This window comes from Alternaria infectoria (genome assembly GCF_024043175.1).
Source record: "Alternaria infectoria strain BMP 0036 chromosome Unknown scaffold_1, whole genome shotgun sequence".
NCBI lineage: Eukaryota > Fungi > Ascomycota > Dothideomycetes > Pleosporales > Pleosporaceae > Alternaria > Alternaria infectoria.
In genome coordinates, this window is record NW_026250690.1 from 2,032,965 (window position 1) to 2,056,234 (window position 23,270).

A 23,270-nucleotide genomic window follows, 5' to 3' on the forward strand; every position below is an offset into this window, starting at 1 on the left:
AATGCAAATGTCGCACTATGATATTAACAACAATTGACCGTCTATGTCCCTATTACTGTTTTACCAACCATCGTTTCAAGGCTTTTGTCATGACTTTATGCGTTCGGCTCGTCAGGTGCCCTGAATTGTACCAAAAGTACGTATCCAAGTCCGTGCATCCATATTGGCTTGGATTTGTCAGGATATCTGGCTGATTATATCCAGGGCAGTAGTCGGTGACGTTTTTGAACCCGTAGTCTTGGTAATGATCCAAAACGTAGTTCAAAACACTGTTCACGTCGAACTGAAGCACCTTCACGTCCTTATGATCGGACTGAAAGTCGTTGGCATGTGCAGCGTGAATCTTGTTGAAAGAAGCAACGAGCGACGCGTTGACATTGGGCGTGCCTGGCCCACGATCCAGAGGCGGTAGATTCATGAAGAGGAAGTTCTTGTAGCCAAGTTCATAGATCTTCTTTACATTCTCAAAGACTCGGTCCTGAATCTTCTCGTAGAGTGGTGCAAAAGAAGCGTTTTTGCCTTGGGTTGAGACAAGGTCATTGATGTCGTTGATGCCGATCCATATCGCTACGAGGGCTTTTTCCTTGTTGAGATGAATTGATTCGAGGGCTGGATTGCCGTAGGAGGCAAACTGTTCGATCTGACGCTCGAGTGAGACAGTATGGTTGTGATGAAGGGGTGTGAATCCAGCTTCCTCGATAGTGTTCGCGCCTGCGTATGCAAAGTCCCAGAGCTGCATATTGCACTCTCTTGGATTGTGCAAACCATCCTCGACACCACACCCAGTCAAAAGCTCCACCCAATTAGGGCCACCTTCTGCCGTTCCCGTAAGGTTCTGCACGATGCGATTCGAAAAGAGCTGTGCGGGCGTAAAAGAGAAGTTGAATTCATCGCCAATGGAGGTGTAGTTTTGGTGGCCGAGAGTACCCTGCACGTACGTGTAGCTATCCCCAAAGGCTATCAGAGATTCTGTGGAATGCCATTTAAAGGAACTTTGTTTCTGCTTCGAATGCGCGGGGGCAGCAATTGCATGCACAAAGAGTGTCAGGAAGACGCTTGAACTCGCGGTGAGCTTCATATCGGCAAAGCGGAAATCGTTTTCGAAGGCTTGATGATCCTCATAATGATCTCTAACAAGCTTGGCTACTATTTATATCGGTGTAGTCGGTATAGATGGATCTTCGGCAGCGTGGGTTTAACGGAACAATTACCCCCGACTGGTGGCGCTGCGGGAAATCTGGAGCTGGACTTTTCCGGGGTAGATGGACGATGATGCGGGGTATCCCAGTTACCCCGAGCCTCGTTCAGGCGTAGCATCGAGTAAGGACCACAAAGCAGCTTCCGAGTTTGCAGGCTCGTCCTTGGAGGAAATACAGTCGTGGTAATGTCGTACGCCTTTGTACTCGTACCACCATCGACCCGGATAATGACGCGTTGGATCTGCTTTTACAAAGCCCATATCTTGCAAAGTCCATATTGGGTCAACTTTGTTTTCTTTTTGTCCACAAGCAAGTAGACCAGTGACGAAAGGCTGCAACGATACAACATGAGCCAACGGGACACCCATTCTCAACGGTAAGTCCTGCCACCACCAATTCGAGGCGTCCATGCAGAAAAATGGACCAAGGATTCTGATGGCATCAAGGTAGACGTCTTCCTTGGTGTTCGAATAATCCACGATAGGCCGTAGCGTTTCAGAGATGAGGCCGAGCATACCGTATAGCTTGTCTCGAGGGTCTTCGCAGCCCATGCTAGAAAATTGACGTAGTAGATTGCACAGTAGATGCGAATACCCAGGTCGAACAGGCTCCGCGTGTGCATAACGATTAGAAAGTAAATACGTCATTGGCGACAGAGTTGGATGTTTCAGAAATCCAGCAAACAATGCGGCCTTGAAGAGGACATCCCAGTCGATCCAGACGTGACCGCACATGATATGTGCCTTTTTGGGTAACATTACTTCCTGCACGATCCATAGACGCGTGAAGTAACGGTTTCTCAAGATAGCCTCAGTGTTCTCGGCATTCCTGTTTTTGGAATACCTCCGCGCTGCTCTTAACGAAGACAGGTCTAACCAAACGATGACATAGATGCATTCGGAGTAAATCCGAGCCATTAGGCGAACTTGATGATTGCGTTCTGCCGTGTCCTGTTGGTTGATACATATCTGAGTGATGAGATTAGTCCATGCATGCATAGCCAAGTAGATGTAGGACCTACCTGATCGATCCAGAGGTACTGGGTATTGGCTTCGTCTGAGCGAAAGGCGGAAAGGAAATCGAACAAGTTTATTCTAACAGCGAGCAGCTTGTTATCGATAACGATATACCTATTATCTGATGGTCCACCCCAAGTGTATGACAGAGCGATGAACTCGGGTGCAGTGTTGATGTCGAATATCTCAAGTTCGCAGTAAATGAAGTCGCGTTTGTATAGCGTATCGGCCACAGGTTGAGATCGCAACAATCTTGCGAGACGGATCTGCTGCTTTGATCCGTCCAGTTCTCTATACCTGTAGAAGTCCGATGTCCGCGGCATTCTCGCTGCGTTGCCGACTGAGTTGTCGGGCTTGTCCACCTCATCAATCAAAGACTGAATGGTATGCTCCGGTACCAAGATAAGCCTAGAGTTGAGCTCAAATTGGATCTAGCGCCTCGTAGAAAATAAGGTAACGAAGCGCAAAGCGATTGAGTGAAGTCGTGTATGAAGGCAAAAGCGAACGAAGGAAGGACTGAGCCGTTTAGCACAGCCCCACCTCAGCCGCAGACTAGTTTCTAGGGCTCTTTTCTCTACTCAACCGACTTACGGGAGAAACGTATATGAGCGCATTGCCCAACGATTGCCTTAGCAATAGAGCTTGTTATCTAAAATGGTATCAATGCTACAAGATACAATGATGGTACAAAAGAAGCGGCACAGCCTTACTCTTCGAAAAAGTCACCCCAGCTAAACCCACCACCATCACCACCGTCTCCAGCATCGCCACCACCCTGTCCACCCTGTCCACCCCAGAAGTCCTGATCTTGACCCCGAGATCCGACGCCAGGATCTTCGCACCAGACATCTTCACCGACTTGGCCTGTGCCTGGCTGTTGATCGGGGTTGGGCTGATACGGATCGGTCGCTTGTGGGGAAGCATCGTCTTCTTGTTGCCTGGCTTCTCGCCCTCTTTGCATAGCTTCGTAGCCCGCCATTGTAGCTGCACCTGTCGCAGCACCCTCTCCAGCTCCCAGTCCGCGCGCTGCAGTGCCCACCTCACCTGCAATACCGCTTTCGCCAGCAGCACCTACGGCCCCAGCACCGGCAGCACCCGCTTCACCAGCTGCAGCACCTCCCGCGGCTTCACCACTGCCACCTACCCATGGCATCCACATTGGCCACATGCCACCAGAACCACTATGTCGACTGAAATAGTCAAAGTCGATGCTAACAGCCGTAGCAAGCATTACGGCGCGTTGATCAAGGGTCATGCCAGGGTAGTCTTCTAGTGATGGTCGGCTCTGCTCACCAGTTTTGGAAACCATGCCTGACGGCTCACTTGCCAGCCCGGCAGCGTCCATTCTCAACGCATAAACACCCGTATCAGTGAATATTTCGCGCGCGAAGCCTCCGAAGTTGCGGTTAACAGAACCCGCTAGCCGCCCGTCTTCAGACATCAAGCTGAAGTCCCAGGACAAAAAGGGTTCGTCAACCCTGGCAAACTGGAGCATGCCCACTTCTCGGGTATCGCCTTCTGCTACTGCCACGGCTTTAGAGTCTGAGATTGGCAGGTCACCAGAGGACAGTTGGGGCGCGTCTGGTCCTGCGGCGGCGTCCTCGAGATTCCTTGCGAGATACAGGTTGTACTTCCTTCGTAATGGTGCCCACTCCTGTTCCGAAGCTCCGATAATCCTCATGTCTTGGAGTGCCAAAGTTGAGACATTTGCGCTCGTTTGGTTGGCTATGCTTTTGACACTCGTGCCTTGCAGACTTGCCGAGCTGGTATAGGTGCTCTCATCGGGCCCTACCGCATCATACACGCGTATTCTCGAGTTGATCCAGCTGAAAGGTCTATGAAACCTTAGTATTTCCTTTTCGTCCCGGTCAAAGACGTGAGTCGTGAAGCTGCGGTGCGTCTTGAACATCTGTCTCGCCATGGCGTTCCCTATGCCATGGTCTTGCTCGGCGAGATATCCAATATGATTACCGTGCGGGTCCATGATAACGTAGCGGTTCGCTTGCTCGAAGCCCATGAGCACGTTCATCATTTCCAGCTGCCGTTGTACTATAAGAGACGAGTTGTCTAGAAGACGCATGGCGGGGTGTGTCTGCTTTAGGACGGCGTTTGGGTCTTCGGGCATGTATACGGGCGTTACGAGGTTGTTCTCGGAGTCGGGCGTGGTCGAGAGGGCGTTGGACACGGCGTCCACTTTCGATGTCTCTTTGGGGGCCCCATCATGTGTGTTTGATGAGGAATCGTTGCTAGGTGGTCTCGTAGAATATGCTGAGGTCGTTGGCGGCGTCGTGTTGCGCGGTAGGCGACTGCGAAGGGCTAGCCGTGGTATGCTTTTCGTGGTGATTGATCGAGCGCTCTGGCGTGGCAGTCGTAAAGACCATCTTGCCGCTGGCAGCATCTTGAAAGCTGTTCTGTATATATCTAGAGTTGCTGTATGTTTGGAGTAAGTCTCTGATCAGGCAGGTAGCATTCGTGTAAGAGGTGCAGATGCCTAATCGCTTTCGCGTGGCGTCACGAAGACGTTCTTTACTTTGTCGGAGGTAGCTGCTCTTATTACGTCACAACAGGCGTTCCTAAGGCACGCACAAGCCCCAACCGCAGTCTGCGGGTATCGTGAAGCATATACTGTGTGCGACTGTCAATGACCGCTATGCGCATTCAAAAGCCAGTGGTCCGGTGGCTGTCGTGTGTTCGGAACTGGACTGCTGCGCGGTCGGCCAAGACGGCCAATCAAATCCGGCCTTGGCAAACAGTCATCTCCAAACTTTTTGTGCTCTCCTCTCACCTTCAGCACCACCTCCACCATGAAGCTCGCAACGCTCGTCGACGACGCCATTACCTGAAGTCGCAAAGGCCGGGTAAGTACCATTCATTCCCATTCACATGTTTCACTGTCTTATGATGACAACTTTTCACTTATACGATTGCCGGCGCATGCATTCACTTGACTGCGTTTGGCTCTCGATGCTGTTTCCGTTACAATAGACTACAACGGTATCTGATCGACATTACTTGCTACACTTCACATTGCCTCAAAACCCGCGCAGGACTAACGCGAGTACAGTTTCGTCGAACATCGAGCTGGACTGAGGCATGTCTTCAACTCAGCAGCCTGAGCATGCTGTTGCTGCACGCGAGGAGCGCCCAGAGGGTCTACCTCAGCCGAACCAAGAACCAGCCAACGGTGTTTCGAGGAAACCTCGCCCAAAAAGACCCAACTATAACGAAATACATGCGAAGCCTCTGCCATTAGACGTATACGCGCTGCCTGCCTTCATTCCGCACAACCCCATTTCTATCGTGCGACTAGTCATCAGCTTGATTTCGCAGTCGCTGTGGTCGCCCAAGTCACACATCGTCATCCACAGAGCATACTACTCTGCAGAAACCCAGTCAATCCACGTCACCGATCCAGCCTCCATCCGAGCGCTTTGGGAACAAGGCTTCTGGGGCAAAGGGTCTCTCAGCCGAAGTGAACCACAATGGTTAGTCGCTGAAAAGCGAAGGCGAGGTGCCCAGGCGTCCAAGACAAGCACCGAGGTTACACAATCAAGGCGGGAAGAGCGCAGACAATTCAAGTTAGAGAGAGCCAAGGCGCAGCGCGAGGCTATTGAGCAACAGCTACGGCAAGAAGGCAAGATCGTATCCGACGCCAACATCAACAAGCTCGTAGGTAGCGACGCCAAGGACATCACCAAGCCAGAAGATGCAACAGCCACTCCGGCGATCAATGAAAACACAGATGGCCCTGCCGCACCGGCCGACGCTGAAGCTGATCTAGAGGTTGACATTGTGGATCTTGAGCATCTTCAGCTCACACCCGAGGAGGCTTTCTTCCTGACATACGTCCTTGGTGCTTTGCAAGTCGTCAACGTGGACACCCAGGCTCCCATGGATCTTGCACAACACTACCCAGCATGGTACCTCTTGCGTGTATACTGCGCCCATGCGTCCAGTTCTGGCGAATCCGATGATCTCGAAAGAGCTTTGACGCATCTTCGTACTGCGTACCGTATGAGCAATGACGCTACTCGAGTGGATCCTGCTATGACGTGTATTCCGCCTATTGAACCTGACAACCCTTTCCTGATGAAATACGTTGTCTTTCACCACTTCCGATCCCTGGGCTGGGTCGTGCGGCCTGGTGTCAAGTTCGCTGTCGACTACTTGCTCTACATTCGCGGTCCTGCGTTCACACATGCCGAGTTTGCGATCATGATCATTCCTTCCTACTCAGCCCCATACTGGACCGAGCAAACGGATGGTCAAGCCCAAGTCAGAGCCGCGGAAAAGGAGCGCAGGGACTGGTGGTGGTTCCATCGCGTGAACCGAGTGCAAACCCAGGTCATGAAGACACTGATGCTGGTCTACGTTGAAGTACCAGCACCGTGGGATGCGGATTATATGAGCTTGGATGGGTTCAAGCTTGACATTGGTAGCATTTTAAAGAAGTACACAGTTCGAGAGTTCGTCTTCAAGAGGTGGAGTCCAAGCAGAAACAGAGATTGAGCTACGGAATACTGGAGTCGATACCGGTAGAGACGAAGCTGTACGAGTTATGAAAGCCGATGAATACATATACCACATACCAACCTTGACCTACTCCCGCTTACGTCACACACGATGCTTACACCAAGGACTCAATATTGACATCTCAGTGATCCACATTGAGGAGTAAGTATATGCGAATCGAGCATTGACTCAGAGCAAGACTGGGCAGCCGGGCAGGGAAATAGGCGATTGGCCCCTTGATTACACGAATATTTCACTCTCGACGCTCGAGCTCGAGCTTCTTAGAGCACGCCATCAAGTACCCCTCTAATGTATATTCATTCAAGACCTTGCCCTGATTTCGATTCGATCGTCCCCTGCATAAACACCCATAACCACACGTGGGAGCTCGACCGTACACACAGCCTTTCGAAGCTCGGGTCGACTTACAGCTCAGTCTTCAATCACAACCACATCGTCGATCACCATGCCGACCTCCCGTCGCGTCGCTGACATCATGATTCCACAAGATGCAGCCCCTCCCGCAGAAGGCCCGAACGAGACCAGTTACTTCTTTAGCCTACTCAATCGCGACGTCCGAAACCTAATCTACGATCATATGACGCTTGGTCAAATTCGTAACAAAGACGCGACCCAATGGATTGGCTTCAGAGGTACCTGTCGGCAGGCAAAACAAGAAGCTGAAGAGGAGGGCGTGCGCCATCTATGGATGTATATCCAGGACATTTGCAGTAAATTCACCAAGACTACAGGGTTTGATCTGAGGCTACCGCGTCAACTGAAAAAGATGGAAGACTTTATTGGACTGACAGAAATGACGCTGATCACCAACGCACCTGTTCACATACTCGACCTTCGCCAGGATTGCTGTCCTCGCACTGGTCTCGAGGACTTGCTCTGTATTGAGATCGAGAGTATTGCTCTTCATTACACTGGTGAACAAACACCGGATAGCCCGAAAGATCTGACAGAAGCTGCCGTACTAATGCTATTATGTCTGGTGGAAAAGAGTTGGGAAAATCCCCACAGGATGGGTATCACACCGTGCTCGTTTCATAACAACGACATTACTATCTCGTGGGATTATCGCGGCCGTACTCGCGAGGATGAATACGAGAGCGTCCCAACCTACCAACTCAAGAAAGAACTTTGCAATCGAGGTGTCACATCAAAAGATATGCCACACCGCAAGCCCGCTGTGATAGATGTTCTTCTCTCACAAGATGCCAACAAGCTGCGTGCCATTAACGCCACAACTTCAGAGCCAGCTACAGGCTCTCCGCAAGTACTGGCTGGAAAACGGTTCTATGTTGTAGAGGTAGATGGCTCACTCGATACCATGGCGTTCGAAAGCGATATACCGCCTTTCCATGCGGATACCAACCTTTTCGATCCCCATAAATCAAGATTCTATGCAGACACATCGCTATTTTACGCTACCAACCGACGGAACTCCGTTGGCATGGTGCGTCTGGGTGAGATTCATTATTACTTTGGTGGAGGCATGTGCGAGTCCTTGATACAAGACGTGTGGGACGAAACGAGGAAAGAGGATCAAGACAGGGGCTCTGTACCAGTTCAGGTCTGCTGGAATGGTATCAAATATGACTAAGAGAATGAAGAAGCAGGATCTAAAGGCGACGCCAGGCTCTAGTACTCATAGTGTTTCGTATAGTAAGCGAGTCTTTTACCCCCAAAGCAATTTTGCAACGGAACAGGATATATTGGTGCAGAGCGCTACATACTGTAGCACCCAAGACTATCTCATCGCCCCGTTCGCTCCTGGCGTAGTAAACTCCGGCGCAGCCTTCTTGACTCCAAACCTCTTGCCTAGAATCACAAACTGACCCACCAGAATCATTTGACTCCATTTTGGCCTATCACCATCGTAAATCGCATCATGCAACAGATCCTTGCACTTGTCCCAATCCAGAAATCCAAGTGCCTCCACATTCTCTTTCGTGATCAGTCTCTGAAACAACTGGTGAACAGGACCATCAGGCTTATACTTCACTGGAGCAGAGAAGGGGTGTTTCTTGCGAGCGTAGAGCTCAGGCGTGATGAATGGTTTCATGGCTTCCTTGAGAATCCATTTCTCGCTGAAACTACGAGTTTGAGGGTCGTAGTGCAGCTTCACAGAGGGCGGAAGCTTCATCGCATATTCCGTTAAGCGATGATCAAGAAAGGGCTGACGGCCTTCGACACTGTGGGCCATCTCGCAGCGGTCGCCTAGTACGGTAAGTAGGCCGTTTGCGAGAGATGACTTTATCCAGATGTATAGCGATGTGTGAAGCGGATGCCACTTGTTGGCCATGAGCTCGCGGGTACGGCCATCGACAGCATTTACAGCCGTAAGACGTTTGTCGCTCTGTCCAAACTCGTTGAAAACCCAAGGCGCAAAGAGCGGGTCACGGAGAGAAGCGGTCTGCGTAAAACCAAGGAAAGAAGTGTTGTTTACTTGGGCACGAATGGCAGCCGATGTCGCAAGTTCCTTTGGACCCGAGGTCTCTGAGCCCTCTAAGCTCTTGAATGTTGCCACGCGCTCTTCTTCCGGAAGCCCGGAATTTGGTCTTGATAGATCTGGTTCGCGAACGAAATCCGTGAGGAGCTCCCGATATCCCGCAAAGTGTTCATCTGATCCTTCTCCAGTGAGGACGACCTTGATACCTTCATCGCTGGTAAGCTTCGAAAGCAAGAACTTGCCAACAGTGCCTAGATCAGTTACTGCTGCTTCGTTGTGCCAGACTGCGTTCTCGATGTTGGCGGCAAAGTTCTCCTCGGTCATCTCGCAGTGATGCATCTTGACTCCTAGCCATTCAGCTGTGCGACGTGCGATCGGCTCTTCATCGTGTTCTTCACCGATAAACTTGACGCTAAAGCAATTGATCCGCTCTGATGCTGGAGCTGTGCCAAGCTGTGCGCCTTCAGTGTCCATCAGATGCTTAACCATGCCTGCTATTGCGCTTGAGTCGATGCCGCCGCTCAGGAATACTCCGATTGGTACATCCGCACGAAGTCGATCTCGCACAGCATCAACAAGGTGCTTTCGGACACCCTGGATCATCTCATCTTCACTTCTCGTTTCGATTTCACGCTGAGCTTGTCAGCGATGTTCGTGATGCACACGCCATAGCACATACCTTGTCTTTGAAGTCGACGTCCCAATACTTGTCTTGCGAGATGGTGCTGAACGATCTGCAGACGAGGTAGTGACCAGGCAGTATCTTCGAAACTCCTTGGAAGATGGTTCTTCCATCGCACAGCCAGCCCACGTCTTTGATGCTCTGCACGTCCCACTCAGGTTCCCATCCAAAGGGTAGAAATGCTTTCATTTCGGAAGCGATCTACCCAGTGGTTGTCAGTTCGAAGTATTTGCGACGAGTGAAGAGCGGCCATACCAGCAACTTGCCGTCCAAAATTGTGTAGTACATGGGCTTGATGGCATAGCGATCGCATGCGGCAATGAAGACCTGAGACTTGGAATCATATAGGCATAGTGAGAACTCTCCACGCAAGTGCGGAAGGAACGATAGACCATGCTTCTTGTAAAGCGCCAGTGCAATCTCAGAGTCTGACTGGCTCTTAAACCTGTAGCCTTCGGCACTAAGGCGATCCCGAATCTCTTCATAGCCGTACAGCTCGCCGTTGACTACAGCGTGAATATCATTGTCTGCATCGTGGAATGGTTGTTCTCCTTCTGGGTTCAAGTCGACGATCGCTAATCTGTTGTGCCCAAGAGCTAGATGATCAGGATGTTAGTCACGTGTTCTCCTCGTACCCGTAGTCACTTCTTGACGTACCTACGCGACAATCTTCGCTGATCCAATGACCATCTGCATCAGGTCCACGATGCTTGATGGTATCCAGACTCTTTTGCAATGTTTTGCTCAACTCTCCACGTTCCTTCGCTAACGGTCCGTGACCCCGCAATGCGACCGCACAAGTGATGCCACACATGGTTGCGCGATCCAAGAGATCCAAAAGGAGAGAGCGTGCAGCGCTTCCCCATATCTTTTGATCCGAAGACCGGCGATACTTCCAAACATGACGTAGACACGAAAGTCGTAGCAGTGATCGTTCAATGAGGTTTGATCGTGCCTGATAAGCCCGCGTCGCTTGTTACTGGTTTGGGTGTTAGTGGATGCCCCTGGATCGCCCAGATCGCGCGGCTCCCAGCGGGATCTTCGGACTTTCAACAGCACGACCCCAGGTCTTCCACACATCTTCAGCTGTGTTATCGTGGTTGTTCCGCGATGGCTCCTAAAGCCAGCGTTCGTCATTCTCGACCGGCAAACCCCGGATGTAGCGACGGTATTCCCATCCACGCCATGCACACTTGAGACATTGCTTTTTGTGCTCGATACTCGGGAACGCCGTTCGATCTTCCGGCTCCGATGGGCGAAATCGACAGAAAGATTCCCTTGACTCCGATCCAAGGAGGCCATCTTCGCTGGCGACGTGGTATTTCCGCAACCCGGGACAAGCCGCCGTTGTACGCTTCCTGCAGTGACCATCGACCGCCACCAAATCTTCGCTCCGCAAACCCTCCTCAGTCAGATCCCATGAAACCACCAGTTTCTTAATCCAGGCTGGTTGCGGCTGCCAGTACTTCACCAGGGAGCGGTACTTGTTGAGCTTGAGATTGCCTCTCTGGCCGACAGGATCATGCGCATACGTCAAGCCGCTCTCCAGAATGAAGAAAAGGCGTCTAAAACACTCGGTAATTGATCCACACATCCCGTATCCTTCGCTACTCTTTCCGACCGGTCCCGAGAATTGTATCGTTAGGCTATCGAGCCACAAGCTGAAGATGGCGTTTAAGGGTCGGAAACTCTCAAAGAACTCTCGGCGCTGGTCAGCGCAGCCATGGATTGCACGTCCAGGAATCACTAATGTCAGATGCCGGAGCGTGTGGAACTTAGCATGCATTCCAGTAGGCGTTCTCGTTGCGACAGGTAGCAAGATGCGCACCCCTAGGTCGCTTTTTGGATGGACAATCTTCTTGTAAGCCAGCAACCAGCTTTTTGTCGCACGGATCGAGACTCCTTCGCACTCGCGCTTTGCTTGTCGACACGACAAAATCAGTCCACGACATTGTTCATTGTCAACAGGCGGAAAGTCCAGAAGCTCGTACATTGAGACGCGGATCTCAGCAGGTAGTCTGAAGAAAGATGAGGACGACTGGCTATTTTCGTTTGGTGCCATATTCAGTCGCTCCGCATCCAGGAATGAGTTGTGAATTGATAGGGTGCTCCAATTTATGGAGTTGCAGCGGTCATATACACCGACTCTGGAAGCTGTTGCCTAAACCCCGCACATCTGGTTGGCTGACGCATGATCTTCATACTGCCCATGTGCGACCTATCTCCTCTTTCAGAGAGAGGAACATGAGTGCCCAGCAAGTCTTTAGATCGTTTCAATCTCACCTGCGGTAACCACCTCGATGGGGTAGAGGTGACGCTGCTACTAGGTCGCCGGTGAGTTGATGAAGACTGCTCGGTATGGTGCAGTAGTGAGATGGGCAGTTTGTAATCCATCCCTATAGCTCATGTGTACTCAGACATACTGAAATGGCCTAGGAGTTCCGTCGATTGCTGATGCGGGTTCCTGAGATTCATACTTTTCCATATCAAAGCCATCTGTCGTAGACCGCTTTCAGGGCTGTTGATCAAACTCCAGTCTGCGCTTACTTCAAATCTAAGTGCAGCAGGAGATGCCTTCACTGCTGACTGACTTCGGCTGAAGCAAATCTTGCCATCTCGTAAGGAAAGGGTCATTTCTACGTTACTATCGGCACTTTAAAGCCCTTGACTGGACCTTGGAAGCATACGACATGTTAGTAACGATGCGCGAGATTTGCGGCCACATTGGAAGCTCTGGCAGCAAGTACCTTTCCATCAATGACCAGGCATGAAGAGGTTCTCTTTGTCATTTCATATCGCTCGTCTTCTCTATGGACGTGAGGGGATGGGTGACCGGTGAAATGACGTGGCAAGCTGTTGTGTAACCCAAATAGGCCGATGAAAAGGACGTGTAGCAGGTCTTTATCAAGCGCTCATCAGACTACAACCCCGCCATTACTCTCTACACCAGCTACAGCACACTCTGAACAACTAGCCAGTAAGTTCAGCTTCTCAGTATGTCCGCCGATCGTCGCTAAGTCCATCACAGATTCAACAACAGCCACTACAACATTCACAATGAAGATCTCCGTCATTCCCATCTCGGCGGCGGCAACCTTCCTCGCGCTCACTCCCATGGCCTCAGCAGGTCCAATTGGATATGGCATCTGCCAGGCCGGCTGCTCTGCCGTAGTCATGGCATGTTACGCTGCAGGAGGCGCGACTTGGGGTGCCACAGCGGGTGCCACGGCTCCTGCCACTATAGTCGCTTGCAACAGTGCTTTCGGCGCCTGTCAGGCGGCATGTGCGGCGGTCCTTCTAGCCCCGACACCCTAGAAGGTAAAGTCACATACTCTCGTTTCCAACTTAGCTAATGCTTTATAGGCGAGCACTCCAGCTTAAGCTAGTCGACGATCATTCGCAAATAGGGTCAAGATCTGGTCGGATTAGGTCTGGGATTATTTCGAATAAGTACACGACTATGAGAAAGAGATGAGTGATATCACGAACAGAGGGACTGTTAAGGAATGAGAGATGATCACGAAGTGATAGCAATGAACATGGTAGTATGACAGATGGCAGTCTCAACCGACAAGCCCAGCTGCAATCACACAAACTCTTTGCACAGCTTTGATTCCTAACCTGTGTGCCATCGTGCAGTCTTTTCTGTGAATCAAAACATCCCTTCCTTCATGATCGACAAACTATCATCAGCTCAACTGACGCTGACTCTGACCAAGATCGGTGACAGTATGCTCATGAAGACATCGTGTACAAAAAGTGCCACAACGAATGCAAGATACAAGCCGGACACCAAAAAACCGACCAGTATCGCCAGAACCAGGAATAAAAAAGGTAGCATCGCAAACATATCTGTGGAATTCTCCCATTCGCAGGCTGTGAGTGAATCATCCATACCGTAGTACTTTGCTGTTGTTGACATGTACTCTGTCGCATCTCTTCGAGGACGAAAGAATGAAAGAAACCAATTGTCTGACCACGAAGCGATATTTTCCCCAGGCTTTTGGAATTTGACGCAAAATGGGGCTGGGAGGCTCCCAGCTATACGAGGTCTCCTGAATGGTTTAGCGATAACCCGACAAATTGAGGTAAATGCCGGGTCATCGATGCTGCGCTGTCCACAGGACTCGTATACGATATCAACTCTTGAGTACTTGGGCAGATATTCCCACCATGATAAATTCAGGGTGTCAAAGTTCCGCCGTGGCTGCTCGGCCTCGTTTCGTATGACCATGTTCATGTGTCGCATGTCCAGAGCACCGACTGACAAACTGTAGTTTGGATTTGCACGCCGAATGAGGCGACACGAGCGTCTCAAGGCTTCATAGTCGATCTCATGTTTGATTATTCGACAAGTCCGGCGGAGGCCGACGAAAGGCTGTTTGCCCAGAAGTTGAAAAGGCTTTTTGCCATCGCTCGTAGGTAGGAAATATGAGTAAATCATAATGCGCAATTCTGGGAGTAATGCTAAGAACGGGAAGTAAGCCATCGGAACGATAGCTGTCATATGTTCTGACGTTGGGCATGCTAAGATGTGGTGTCCTTTAGTGATGCGTCTTGAAAGGCGGCGGGGCTGTACACACTGCGCAAGCAGCAATGCCAGGGTTAATAAGCGCATAGAAAAGCAGGCAAACACCCGCATATCCTTTGCCTTACGCACATTGGATGCACCTATGAGCAAGCAGTTTGAGCTCCTGACGCATTGCTGCATACGCTCATGATTACGACCGAATTTTGGGCTGAAAGTCGACCCTCGAGATAGTAATATGAGACACCAGAAATGTAACATTGTGTACGATAACACCCCTACAGCGGGAACAGCTCCCATCCACCAACAACGAAGGCCGCAGCGAGCGCTGGCTGAATTGGCACACCTGTTGCGAACGCCGCGTTCGACGTGGTAGACGATTCGGTAGTAGTTGGAGTCGCAGTAGCCACGCTTTGCTCAGAAGACAAGCTCGCCACCGCAATGGACATGCTTGTTAACATAGGCCCATCAGGCTTGATGGCACATGGGTTCCCATCTCCCCACTGTAGCTGATCCAGCGAACACAAGTCCGACTCATTTGCGTCAATCATAGCGAAAGTGCCCAGTTGCGCACAATTGCCTGTAAAATTCCCGAAGGTAGTTGGGTCGGGCGCCTTCCACTCGTTAGGCCACGCTGGAAGAAGCGTAAAGAGAAGTTTTGTGTCATGCGAGACACCAATGTCAGGCCGAGGGTGGTCGCATCCTTTATTCACGTCACCCCACAGGATGTACCACCTCAATGAGTATGCATTTCCTCCATAGTTTGGTCCATGGACCCAATCCCTAGGATTCGTGTGGTTGACAAGGACATATGGCGATCCATCAGACGTTGTAAACGTGGATGCGTTATCCGAAGTAAAGGCTATCGACCATTGATCCTCTATGACACCTCCTGGTATTGGGTCATCGATGGTGTGATACGGCCTGAAGATGGGTGTACGAAGTCAGTGTTTGTCTCACATGCAGTTCGTAAATAGGCAATTACTTGCATGATATCCCATGCAAAAGTGAAGGGGCCAAGCTCAGCGGCCGCGGTCAAATTCTGGAATGCGAACACGATGGGTAACGATGAGGTAAAGTCGTACGTTTCATTTTCGCGAGGAAAGATGACGTCGATTTCGAGCGCTGGAAGGTTTGATGTTGGTGCTTGGATTTGGGCTGATGATGCGGGCGTAGAGGACGCGACAGCCGTTGCCGCGGTCTGGGCAAAGGCTGATCGACAGGCAGCCAAGGCTGCGACTAAACACCAAGAACAACGGGCCATCTTCAGGTAAGATTTTGGAAGCAGTTTTGAAGGACGCAGACGACAGCGTCGCTCAATGAATGTGTTGATACAAAAGTGAGTTGCGTCTTATGCCCAGGGGCCAGAATCCTTCGCAATCTTAACCTGCCGCGCTCCCGTTTAGGCGCCCAGCTGGCTGGTCACTATTGGTGTTGATCTCTTCTTCCATGGGAAATCCCCTGTCATCCTTTAACGACACCGAGTTCATCTAGTACCAAAGCTTAAAAAGAGTAGAATTCCACCTCAGCGATGCCCGTTCTGGCCGGAATTGTAATAGCGATAGGAAATCCTCCATAGTCAGGATCCTCATTCGGCATCATCGCGTTGGCTCCACTCCTCGTCTCATCGCCACCTAAGGTCCTCAGTGTCCGTAACTTTCCTGTCGCTATGTCTTCCACGACCTTTTCTTCGTTCTTCAGAATGCCGTTAAACTTCGTGTCAGCCCTAGTCGATTGACCCATCACTTGAAAGCCCCAACCAATAAGCAAAAAGCGTGCTCCGCCACGATAAATGACCATGCCGCTACCGGTCCCGGGCTTGCCAAAAACGAAAGAACGCTCAATAGTGATATCCCAATCGCCAAAACGCTGTTTGATGGGTTTCGACGGATCTTTGTCGCCGGTAAATTCGTCAAAACAAAACCCCACCGACGAGCCTGGGTTACGTTGCGCTTCCAGTACGATTTGAGAGACTTGTGATAGTAGCCCATAGTGCTTTGTGTAAGGATTGGTTTCCGGCTCCAAAGTATCGATGCCAAAGGGACTGGCCAAAAGAGCCTGAAATGTTCCGTAAGCTATCCAGATGCGCCGAACCCCGTATTCATCTCGTCGCTGCTCCGGGATGAACAGAGTATTTCCACGATGTCGGTACTTGCCGCATAAGCTAGTGTACTCATTAAGGTAGATATCTGGCGCGATGAATTCGAGGTCAGGTGCGAATTGCAGCCAAATATCGAGGACATTGACTGTGCCGCCACCTGACGGATAATCTCCTGGATGACCACCACCACCAACTACAATGGGGGTATCGTTATCGGCATCATCTCCCGCATAGTTCTGCCATACATTTGTGTATAGCGGAATGGGATACTCCACTTTTCCGGCTGCTGCCACACGGTTCACGTAGTGTGCATAATGATATGCCATGAAGAGCTCGTCAGTCCTGCTACCGACGCCGAACACTTCCTCCCAAGTGCCAGATTGTGGCTTCGATCGCGCGACAAAGGTTTTGAGGTTGGCTTTTAGATCGGGGTGTAGTTGATCGTAATCGCGGCTCAAGAATTGGAGAAGTTCTGCGGGCACTGGTTCGGAGAAGACTCTGTTGGCCTCGGCACTTCCGTCGCGACTGTCAAACAACAGGCCGACTTCGTTTTCGACTTGCACCATCAACACAGTACTATGTTTCTCGTCTACCTCTTTGAGGTGACTAAGCAACTTTCGGAATGCTTTTACGTCCGCTTCAACGTTCTCCTCGTTAAAAAGGGACAGCACATCCGCAACCTCAATCACCCCTCCCGCCTTTCTAAGTTCGGCACGAGGGAAGCGTTTTGGATTCGTCTTCACCCATGATGGGGTGTACGTTGATCTGCCTAGCCATGTACGTGTCAGGGTGTGGATAGAGGCCGCGAAGATGTACCAACATACCATTTTTGAAAGATCCGAACCACAACAAGATCAGGTGTAAGCCGTGTTCTCGGGCGCCCAATATGACTTTGTCCAGCTCTTCGAAGTCGAACTTTCCCTCTTCAGGCTCGACCATCTCCCAACTGACAGAGCCAAGTAAAGTATTGACATTGGTTGCGACCATCTTGGGCCAGATCTCGCTCATGTATTCGGCAGACGAAAGAGACGAGTTTTGCAATTCTCCGCCCAACATAAGGTATGGCTTGCCATCAACAATGAGTTGCTTGGTGTTTTCATGTTGTCGGAGGTGTGGAATGGTCGAATTGGAAGTCATGATAGATTAATAAAGCCCAAAGGGTCCGCGAGCATGTGCAATGTCTGGAAACGAAGATACGTCGTGCATCGCCAGCACCCAGAGATGCAGGTTCATCGTACAGCCCGTGAAGTCTTGCGGGGCCGCTCCAGCGGGGTAGTACCTACCGAACATAGGAGTAGGACATTTACCGGTGCTAGAAGTGCAGCCATAGCCCAACGTGTTCTTCGACCACAATAGCGCAAGACTCAGTCGATATTGCCAGTGGCGAGACCTTGTTGTCGGGTTCCTCTCCAGATTTGCGGGCTGCCCAGGTGGTGTCGCAGTGATGACTAGTCTGCTACCAATGTCTCCCTGTGCTGCAGCAAAGTATTTGACGGTCATGACTGCCCAGATAGTTACGAGATCGGAGCGTGCTTGATAGGTGCCGACGCTAAGACGTATTAGGTTAATGCTGTGCTTCTCCCCTCATCTCACCTTGGGCGTCACCAAAGTGCAAGAGCAACCGGACTGTCAAACTTGTGAGCTGCATATCAATTGCCAGTGCTCTTGTCGTTTGGTTCACCTCTCAGGAACTCTGCCAGCTGTCGAAGAGATGCATGAAGACATCCACACCCACGTCAGGAGCCCCTCTATGATGCTACTATGAGCATCTCCTTATTATCTACTACTTAAAATCCATTCCCTCCAAAAACCCCTCGAAGCTACCAAACCTGTCCCACCTACCTACCTCATCGACAACCTTCTTACTCCAAGCCACACCCTCTGCTTCTATGTATGTCTCTAACTAAACAATTACGCCGTTCTATAACCAGCAAGAGGCACCTCTCAAGTAGCCTGTCCAGGCGTGCCTGGCCCTCTTCCTCCACTCTGCCCATCACCCGGTTCATCCTTACGCTTTGAAAGGTTGGGGTTACCCCCAGGTTTACCCTCCGGCTGGGACGCCACAGCCTTAGGATTGACATCCTCGGGCTTAGGAGCCGGCTCGACGTAGAATTGATCCGTATCCTCAAAGCTGCCAGGGTCGTAGACAGCGGCGCTTCTACCATCGTCGCGAGGAGACGACTGGTCTGGAACGCTACTTTGGAAGTTGTCGCTGCCAAAAGGTGTGTAACCGCCCGTTCCCGCAACCGCTCCTCCAGTAGCTGAATTCACATATGGGATGGGGTATTGTCCAGCATACAACCCCCGCGTCCCCGTGCCGTTGGGAGGAAATCCCTTATGAGCCCGGAATTGATAAGTTGTCTGGTGCCTGTTGAACCTGTTCATCTCCCTCTCTTCCATCGGCCTAGAGTTTCTACCCGCGGCAATCCATGCCCTTCTCTCCAAGTTCGCTCTGTGCCTCTCCACGTCTTCCGGTCTCGACGTAAAACCAGGGCATATCGCATTAGAACGAGCGCGATTCATGCTAGCGTCAAGGGAACTTTCAGGGCTCTCCAACGGACGGCCAACCCCCTGCGTGTAAGGCGTGTTTCCAGAGGTGTCCGAGTTTGTCTGACCATGCGCCCTGCGTCGGCGGTTGAAATCGCGGATTTCGGCAGCTCTGCGCTCGAGGCGGGATGGCGTTGTTTCTGCGATGTTGGTCGTGTCTTGTCCTTGGTCATGGCTAGTCAAAGGTGGTTCTTCTGAGATTGTGTTCATTCGACCAGCGCGACCGAGGCCGCCTCCCCGACCACGTTCTCCTCCCTGTCGAGGTGCGAAATCAGATTGCTCTTCGCCATCGTCGACAGTAGCGTTGTCTTCTGTTCGTCTAGGTGGGAGGCCGTCGCCGCCGTCTTGCCGATCGCTGTGCGTTCGATCCATCTTATGAGTACAAGGCTGAGCTATTCGCAGTGCTTCTAGAGGTCTTTCATACGGGATTTACAGACATACTTATAGTTATAGTTCTGGTAGCAATAGGTACCAATCGGTTTGTTGTTGGCGCGCTCAAAGCGGCTAGTCGTAGTGATGTAGTCTTGTTTGTGGGCATAGAGGGAAACACCAAAAACTGAGCTTTGTATGCGCAAAGCATGTTCTCGAGCGCGACCCAGCTATTCTTTGTCGTAAGAGATGCGTCAGTTTTGAAGACGTTGCAGTACCGCATGATGATCGAGCTCATGAAAAGGACGATATTATCATGGTAAGTATTGTGATAACACTGAAGTCATGTCGCAAATTAGTTTGTATGCTCCTTGCAAGTACAGGAGCTTGATCGTTCTATTAGTATTATCGAGTCGGTGTATGCAACTCCGCCCATCCGCAACTATTCTCACCCCAAGATTACCAACTGTAGAGCTAGATCCGTGGAAACTGATTTAAAGCACCGCGTCATCGCCAAAGTGCTTTGCATACATGCCCAGCGCCTTGATCGGGAAGATGAACTTGTAGTTCGGATAAGAGATCATACTGCCATCAAGTTAGCCACCGTTCGTTATCAGTCAACAATGTGCCAACTTACCAAGACTTATTGAACACTCCCTCAATAGCCTCCTGCAGCCACTCTCCATTCGCTTGCTGCCTCTGCATGATGAGCTTGACAGCCCTCTCGAGCGGCTCCTTGTGTGGGAACCCGCCCTCAATCATTGCGATGACTACCCAAGCAGTCTGCACAACCTGACTGCGCGGATGCTGCTGCCAGACACCGGTCTCACAGCTCTTGTACGTCTCGCCCCAGCCTCCATCTTCCATTTGCTTGTCTAGGAAGAACTGACACGCCCTTCTCACACGTTCAGAGTTGCTGTACTGCTCTCCAGAGCACTTGAGTGACTCAAGAGCAAACATGCCGGCATAGGTAAAACAGATACCCCAGCTGCCGTACCAAGATCCATCTGGGCGTTGGGCGGCGCGGATGTATGCCACCGCGCGGTCGCGGAAGGCAGAGATTTCCGCGGTACGGTAATCGGGGTAATGATGTTGGAACATGTCGAGGGCGGTCACGACAGCGGTTGTGCATTCAGGGTAGTCATACTCGATCATGATGTTACCGAAGACTTCTGCTGCGTTGAGATGTTCAAGGAGTACGCTACCCCGTGTCGGCTCATAAGAAGCACAGCCACCAGAAGCGTTCTGCATAGTCAGCAGGACGTCGATAGCATCTTTCACGCGGCGTTCGTTGATAAGTTCAGGGAATGCGTTATCCCTCTGGAGGAGAAGTGTGCTCTTGAGACCTTCGGATGTGCAGTCGCTGACTGTGTAGCCCTGCTTTCGTGTACTGAAGCCCCAGGCACCTTTGCGTTGTTGACGGTAGCATGCGTGCTGGTCCCTGGTTTCCTCAAGAATCTGCTGGTCTTCTAGGAACTCAAGACTCTTTGTGAGCATATGCTTCCATTTCTTATCCTTTGACCAGCCGCAAGAGTCAACAGCTTGGATGAGGAACGCGGTGTCCCACGTCTGTACACCGTTTGTACCGTTCATAAGCATGCCTTCATCCTTTACCCAGAGGAACTCCGGAAGTGTCTTGAGATGCTCGCGAACAGCATGGGACTTGGGTCCTTCTTTGATGTAAGCAGCCAACATGTTCATGGGACCGTTGACAGGACCCAGATTGGCGAAGTCGGTGTTCTCATCCTCGGCTTCGATCAGCCACCATACATGCTCTTCAGCCCGCTTCACCATCCAAGTGGGCCTGATGTATGGGAACCATATAGCGGCCATGAACCAAAAGAGGACCTTGAGCATCCAAGATTTCGCATGGTAGTTGTCCGTCGGGGCAATGGTATTCCGCCGTGCGCCAAAGTTGATGTTCTCAAATGGCTCCATCAATAGTTCGGCCCGCAGTTGACGTGTAAGGTCATTAAGCGGGTATGACCACTTCTTGGAGTAGACGTAGGACATGGGCAGAAAGACCTGTCGCATATGTATCCACCACCTCCACGGCGCGATAGGGACCCAGTCCGGCAGCAGCCACAGCTCAGGTGGACAGGGATTGACAACGTCCCATTCCGTCACACCCAACACGCTCAACCAGAACTTTGCCCAATGCGGCCCGTTGAGCGCGCCACCTAGTTTCCAAAGTGTTTCCCGCGCCTTCCGCATTCTGGGGTCTTCTACGTCGACGCCAAGCAGCCTGAGGACGGTATAGTTCATTGCCGTACCAAACACGGTACTCTCTCCCTCGATATGTAGCCCCCAGCCGCCGTCTTCTGGATTCGCGCGGGCAAAGAGATAGTTCTTGATCTCGATCGCATGCGACGCTGGTATCGGTGTCTCGGTGACATACCAAGTGACTACGAGGCCGGGGAGGAGGAACATGGGACCGCCGTATTCGCAAGCCCAGTTGCCAGGTGGGAGTTGGAGTTGGGAGAAGAACGTGAGGCCATTGTGCGCAGCTTCAAGGGGTGTCTTTGCGGGTGCAAGGGCTGGTTGTTCCTAAGGTAAACGTCAGTTATTGGTGTCTACACGGTTAGAAGAGGTGCACACGCACCGTGTCGAGGCCTAGGAAGTACTTGTCCGCTGTACTCTGCGGCCACGACTTCATTTCCTCGTCGCTTTGCAGATAGTGCCATGTTTGACATCCTCGGTCGTCCTTGAGCCTCCATCTTGTGTAATCTGTCTTTTCATCTCCCTCGTGGCTCTTGGTCACGCCCACCGCGTCGTTCAGTATCTTCTGGCTCCCGCTGCGCTTTGCTGCGCCGTTAGTCGTGCCATTAACATGCGACATGATGGATTCCTGGTCTGCGAAGTCTTCAGTGTTGTCCTACACCCCTCCACTCGTACCGGGAAGGCGTGATGGGGGGTGACTTGGCCTCTTGCTGGGGTCGAGCACTCCGGGTCGGACGTCTTGGCAAGCATGCATGAGTAGAGGCAAGCGCGGTCTTGCCAATCAACCTTGGGACGTGAAAGAGAGTGGATGTGCAGCGCAGATCAACTTTACTCCCATGAACTAGTAGACATCTACATTCACACTGTGTGAATGCGATGCGTAGTTCGCATTCGCAAACTTTCTGCTTCAACAATTCCATAGACCCTGAACGCGGGTCCTCACATCCCTGCCACGCCCATCGACCAAACCTTGAAGCCACTGCAAAGACGCACGTCGACGACTGTCCCAGCATCCCCTACTTCTTCGAAACTCGCGCGCGCTCCCGATCTACCATCATCCCCATCACACATGCAGCCACTTGCCCTTTGTCGCTCCTGACTCAACAGCCGCACGGCAGTCTTGGCAGGCACTCCCGCGGCGAAGCGCGCGATCGACAAAAAGCTGACCACTCGGCTCACGCAAGGCTTACATTCCCGCCCCCTTTCAAGGTTACGTGCGCAACGTGACGCACAGATCGCCAATCGTTGCATCGCGGGATGGGGGAGGATCCGAGGCCGAAATTCTGCATCGACGATGAGCTTGATGGAGCCATGACTTCATTGATCGCATACGTGGACTTGCGTCTGAGAGGCATACATGCTGAAGGGAAATGAAGATCAGCATGAGTGACGAAATCGCGAGGTGTTGTGAAAGCGATGTAGGCATGGATTCATTGTGAACTTGGGGATGAACGATTACTCGTGCTTGTATTCAATGCTCGCATTCAGTTGGCGGCGGGTATGATGTGGTACGTATTTACAGATACTACATGTCGAGTATCGAACTAGCGAGAGCCGCCAGGGCAATCGCTCTGCACGCTCAAGACTGAGGAATCCGCCAAGAAAAAAGAGACATGAGCAACATATGGAAAAATG

The 23,270-nt window shown here is 51.4% G+C and overlaps 9 protein-coding genes across 9 annotated transcripts; 2 read left to right on the forward strand and 7 right to left on the reverse strand.

The window, feature by feature from the left end:
• Positions 1-52: 52 nt before the first annotated feature.
• J4E92_000703 (uncharacterized protein) lies at positions 53-1,078 on the reverse strand (the record flags this gene model as incomplete). Its single annotated transcript, XM_051492118.1, has 1 exon — positions 53-1,078. One exon carries the CDS (start codon positions 1,076-1,078, stop codon positions 53-55), a length of 1,026 nt encoding a protein of 341 aa, XP_051357630.1.
• Positions 1,079-2,115: 1,037 nt separating this feature from the next.
• J4E92_000704 (uncharacterized protein) lies at positions 2,116-2,538 on the reverse strand (the record flags this gene model as incomplete). The annotated part of the gene is made up of 3 exons (XM_051492119.1): positions 2,116-2,167; positions 2,221-2,238; positions 2,285-2,538. The coding sequence occupies 3 exons, from the start codon at positions 2,536-2,538 to the stop codon at positions 2,116-2,118; spliced, it is 324 nt and encodes a 107-aa protein (XP_051357631.1).
• Positions 2,539-2,921: 383 nt separating this feature from the next.
• J4E92_000705 (uncharacterized protein) lies at positions 2,922-4,613 on the reverse strand (the record flags this gene model as incomplete). Its single annotated transcript, XM_051492120.1, has 1 exon — positions 2,922-4,613. The coding sequence occupies one exon, from the start codon at positions 4,611-4,613 to the stop codon at positions 2,922-2,924; it is 1,692 nt and encodes a 563-aa protein (XP_051357632.1).
• Positions 4,614-5,308: 695 nt separating this feature from the next.
• Positions 5,309-6,724, forward strand: J4E92_000706 (uncharacterized protein; the record flags this gene model as incomplete). The annotated part of the gene is made up of 1 exon (XM_051492121.1): positions 5,309-6,724. The coding sequence occupies one exon, from the start codon at positions 5,309-5,311 to the stop codon at positions 6,722-6,724; it is 1,416 nt and encodes a 471-aa protein (XP_051357633.1).
• A 469-nt stretch (positions 6,725-7,193) lies between these two features.
• On the forward strand, positions 7,194-8,339 carry J4E92_000707 (uncharacterized protein; the record flags this gene model as incomplete). The annotated part of the gene is made up of 1 exon (XM_051492122.1): positions 7,194-8,339. The coding sequence occupies one exon, from the start codon at positions 7,194-7,196 to the stop codon at positions 8,337-8,339; it is 1,146 nt and encodes a 381-aa protein (XP_051357634.1).
• Positions 8,340-8,486: 147 nt separating this feature from the next.
• Positions 8,487-10,684, reverse strand: J4E92_000708 (uncharacterized protein; the record flags this gene model as incomplete). The annotated part of the gene is made up of 4 exons (XM_051492123.1): positions 8,487-9,821; positions 9,868-10,071; positions 10,126-10,466; positions 10,528-10,684. The coding sequence occupies 4 exons, from the start codon at positions 10,682-10,684 to the stop codon at positions 8,487-8,489; spliced, it is 2,037 nt and encodes a 678-aa protein (XP_051357635.1).
• Positions 10,685-15,901: 5,217 nt separating this feature from the next.
• On the reverse strand, positions 15,902-17,636 carry J4E92_000709 (uncharacterized protein; the record flags this gene model as incomplete). Its single annotated transcript, XM_051492124.1, has 2 exons — positions 15,902-17,268; positions 17,324-17,636. The coding sequence occupies 2 exons, from the start codon at positions 17,634-17,636 to the stop codon at positions 15,902-15,904; spliced, it is 1,680 nt and encodes a 559-aa protein (XP_051357636.1).
• An 807-nt stretch (positions 17,637-18,443) lies between these two features.
• On the reverse strand, positions 18,444-19,418 carry J4E92_000710 (uncharacterized protein; the record flags this gene model as incomplete). The annotated part of the gene is made up of 1 exon (XM_051492125.1): positions 18,444-19,418. The coding sequence occupies one exon, from the start codon at positions 19,416-19,418 to the stop codon at positions 18,444-18,446; it is 975 nt and encodes a 324-aa protein (XP_051357637.1).
• A 491-nt stretch (positions 19,419-19,909) lies between these two features.
• J4E92_000711 (uncharacterized protein) lies at positions 19,910-22,254 on the reverse strand (the record flags this gene model as incomplete). Its single annotated transcript, XM_051492126.1, has 3 exons — positions 19,910-20,000; positions 20,053-21,962; positions 22,018-22,254. The coding sequence occupies 3 exons, from the start codon at positions 22,252-22,254 to the stop codon at positions 19,910-19,912; spliced, it is 2,238 nt and encodes a 745-aa protein (XP_051357638.1).
• Between the last annotated feature and the right edge of the window lie 1,016 nt (positions 22,255-23,270).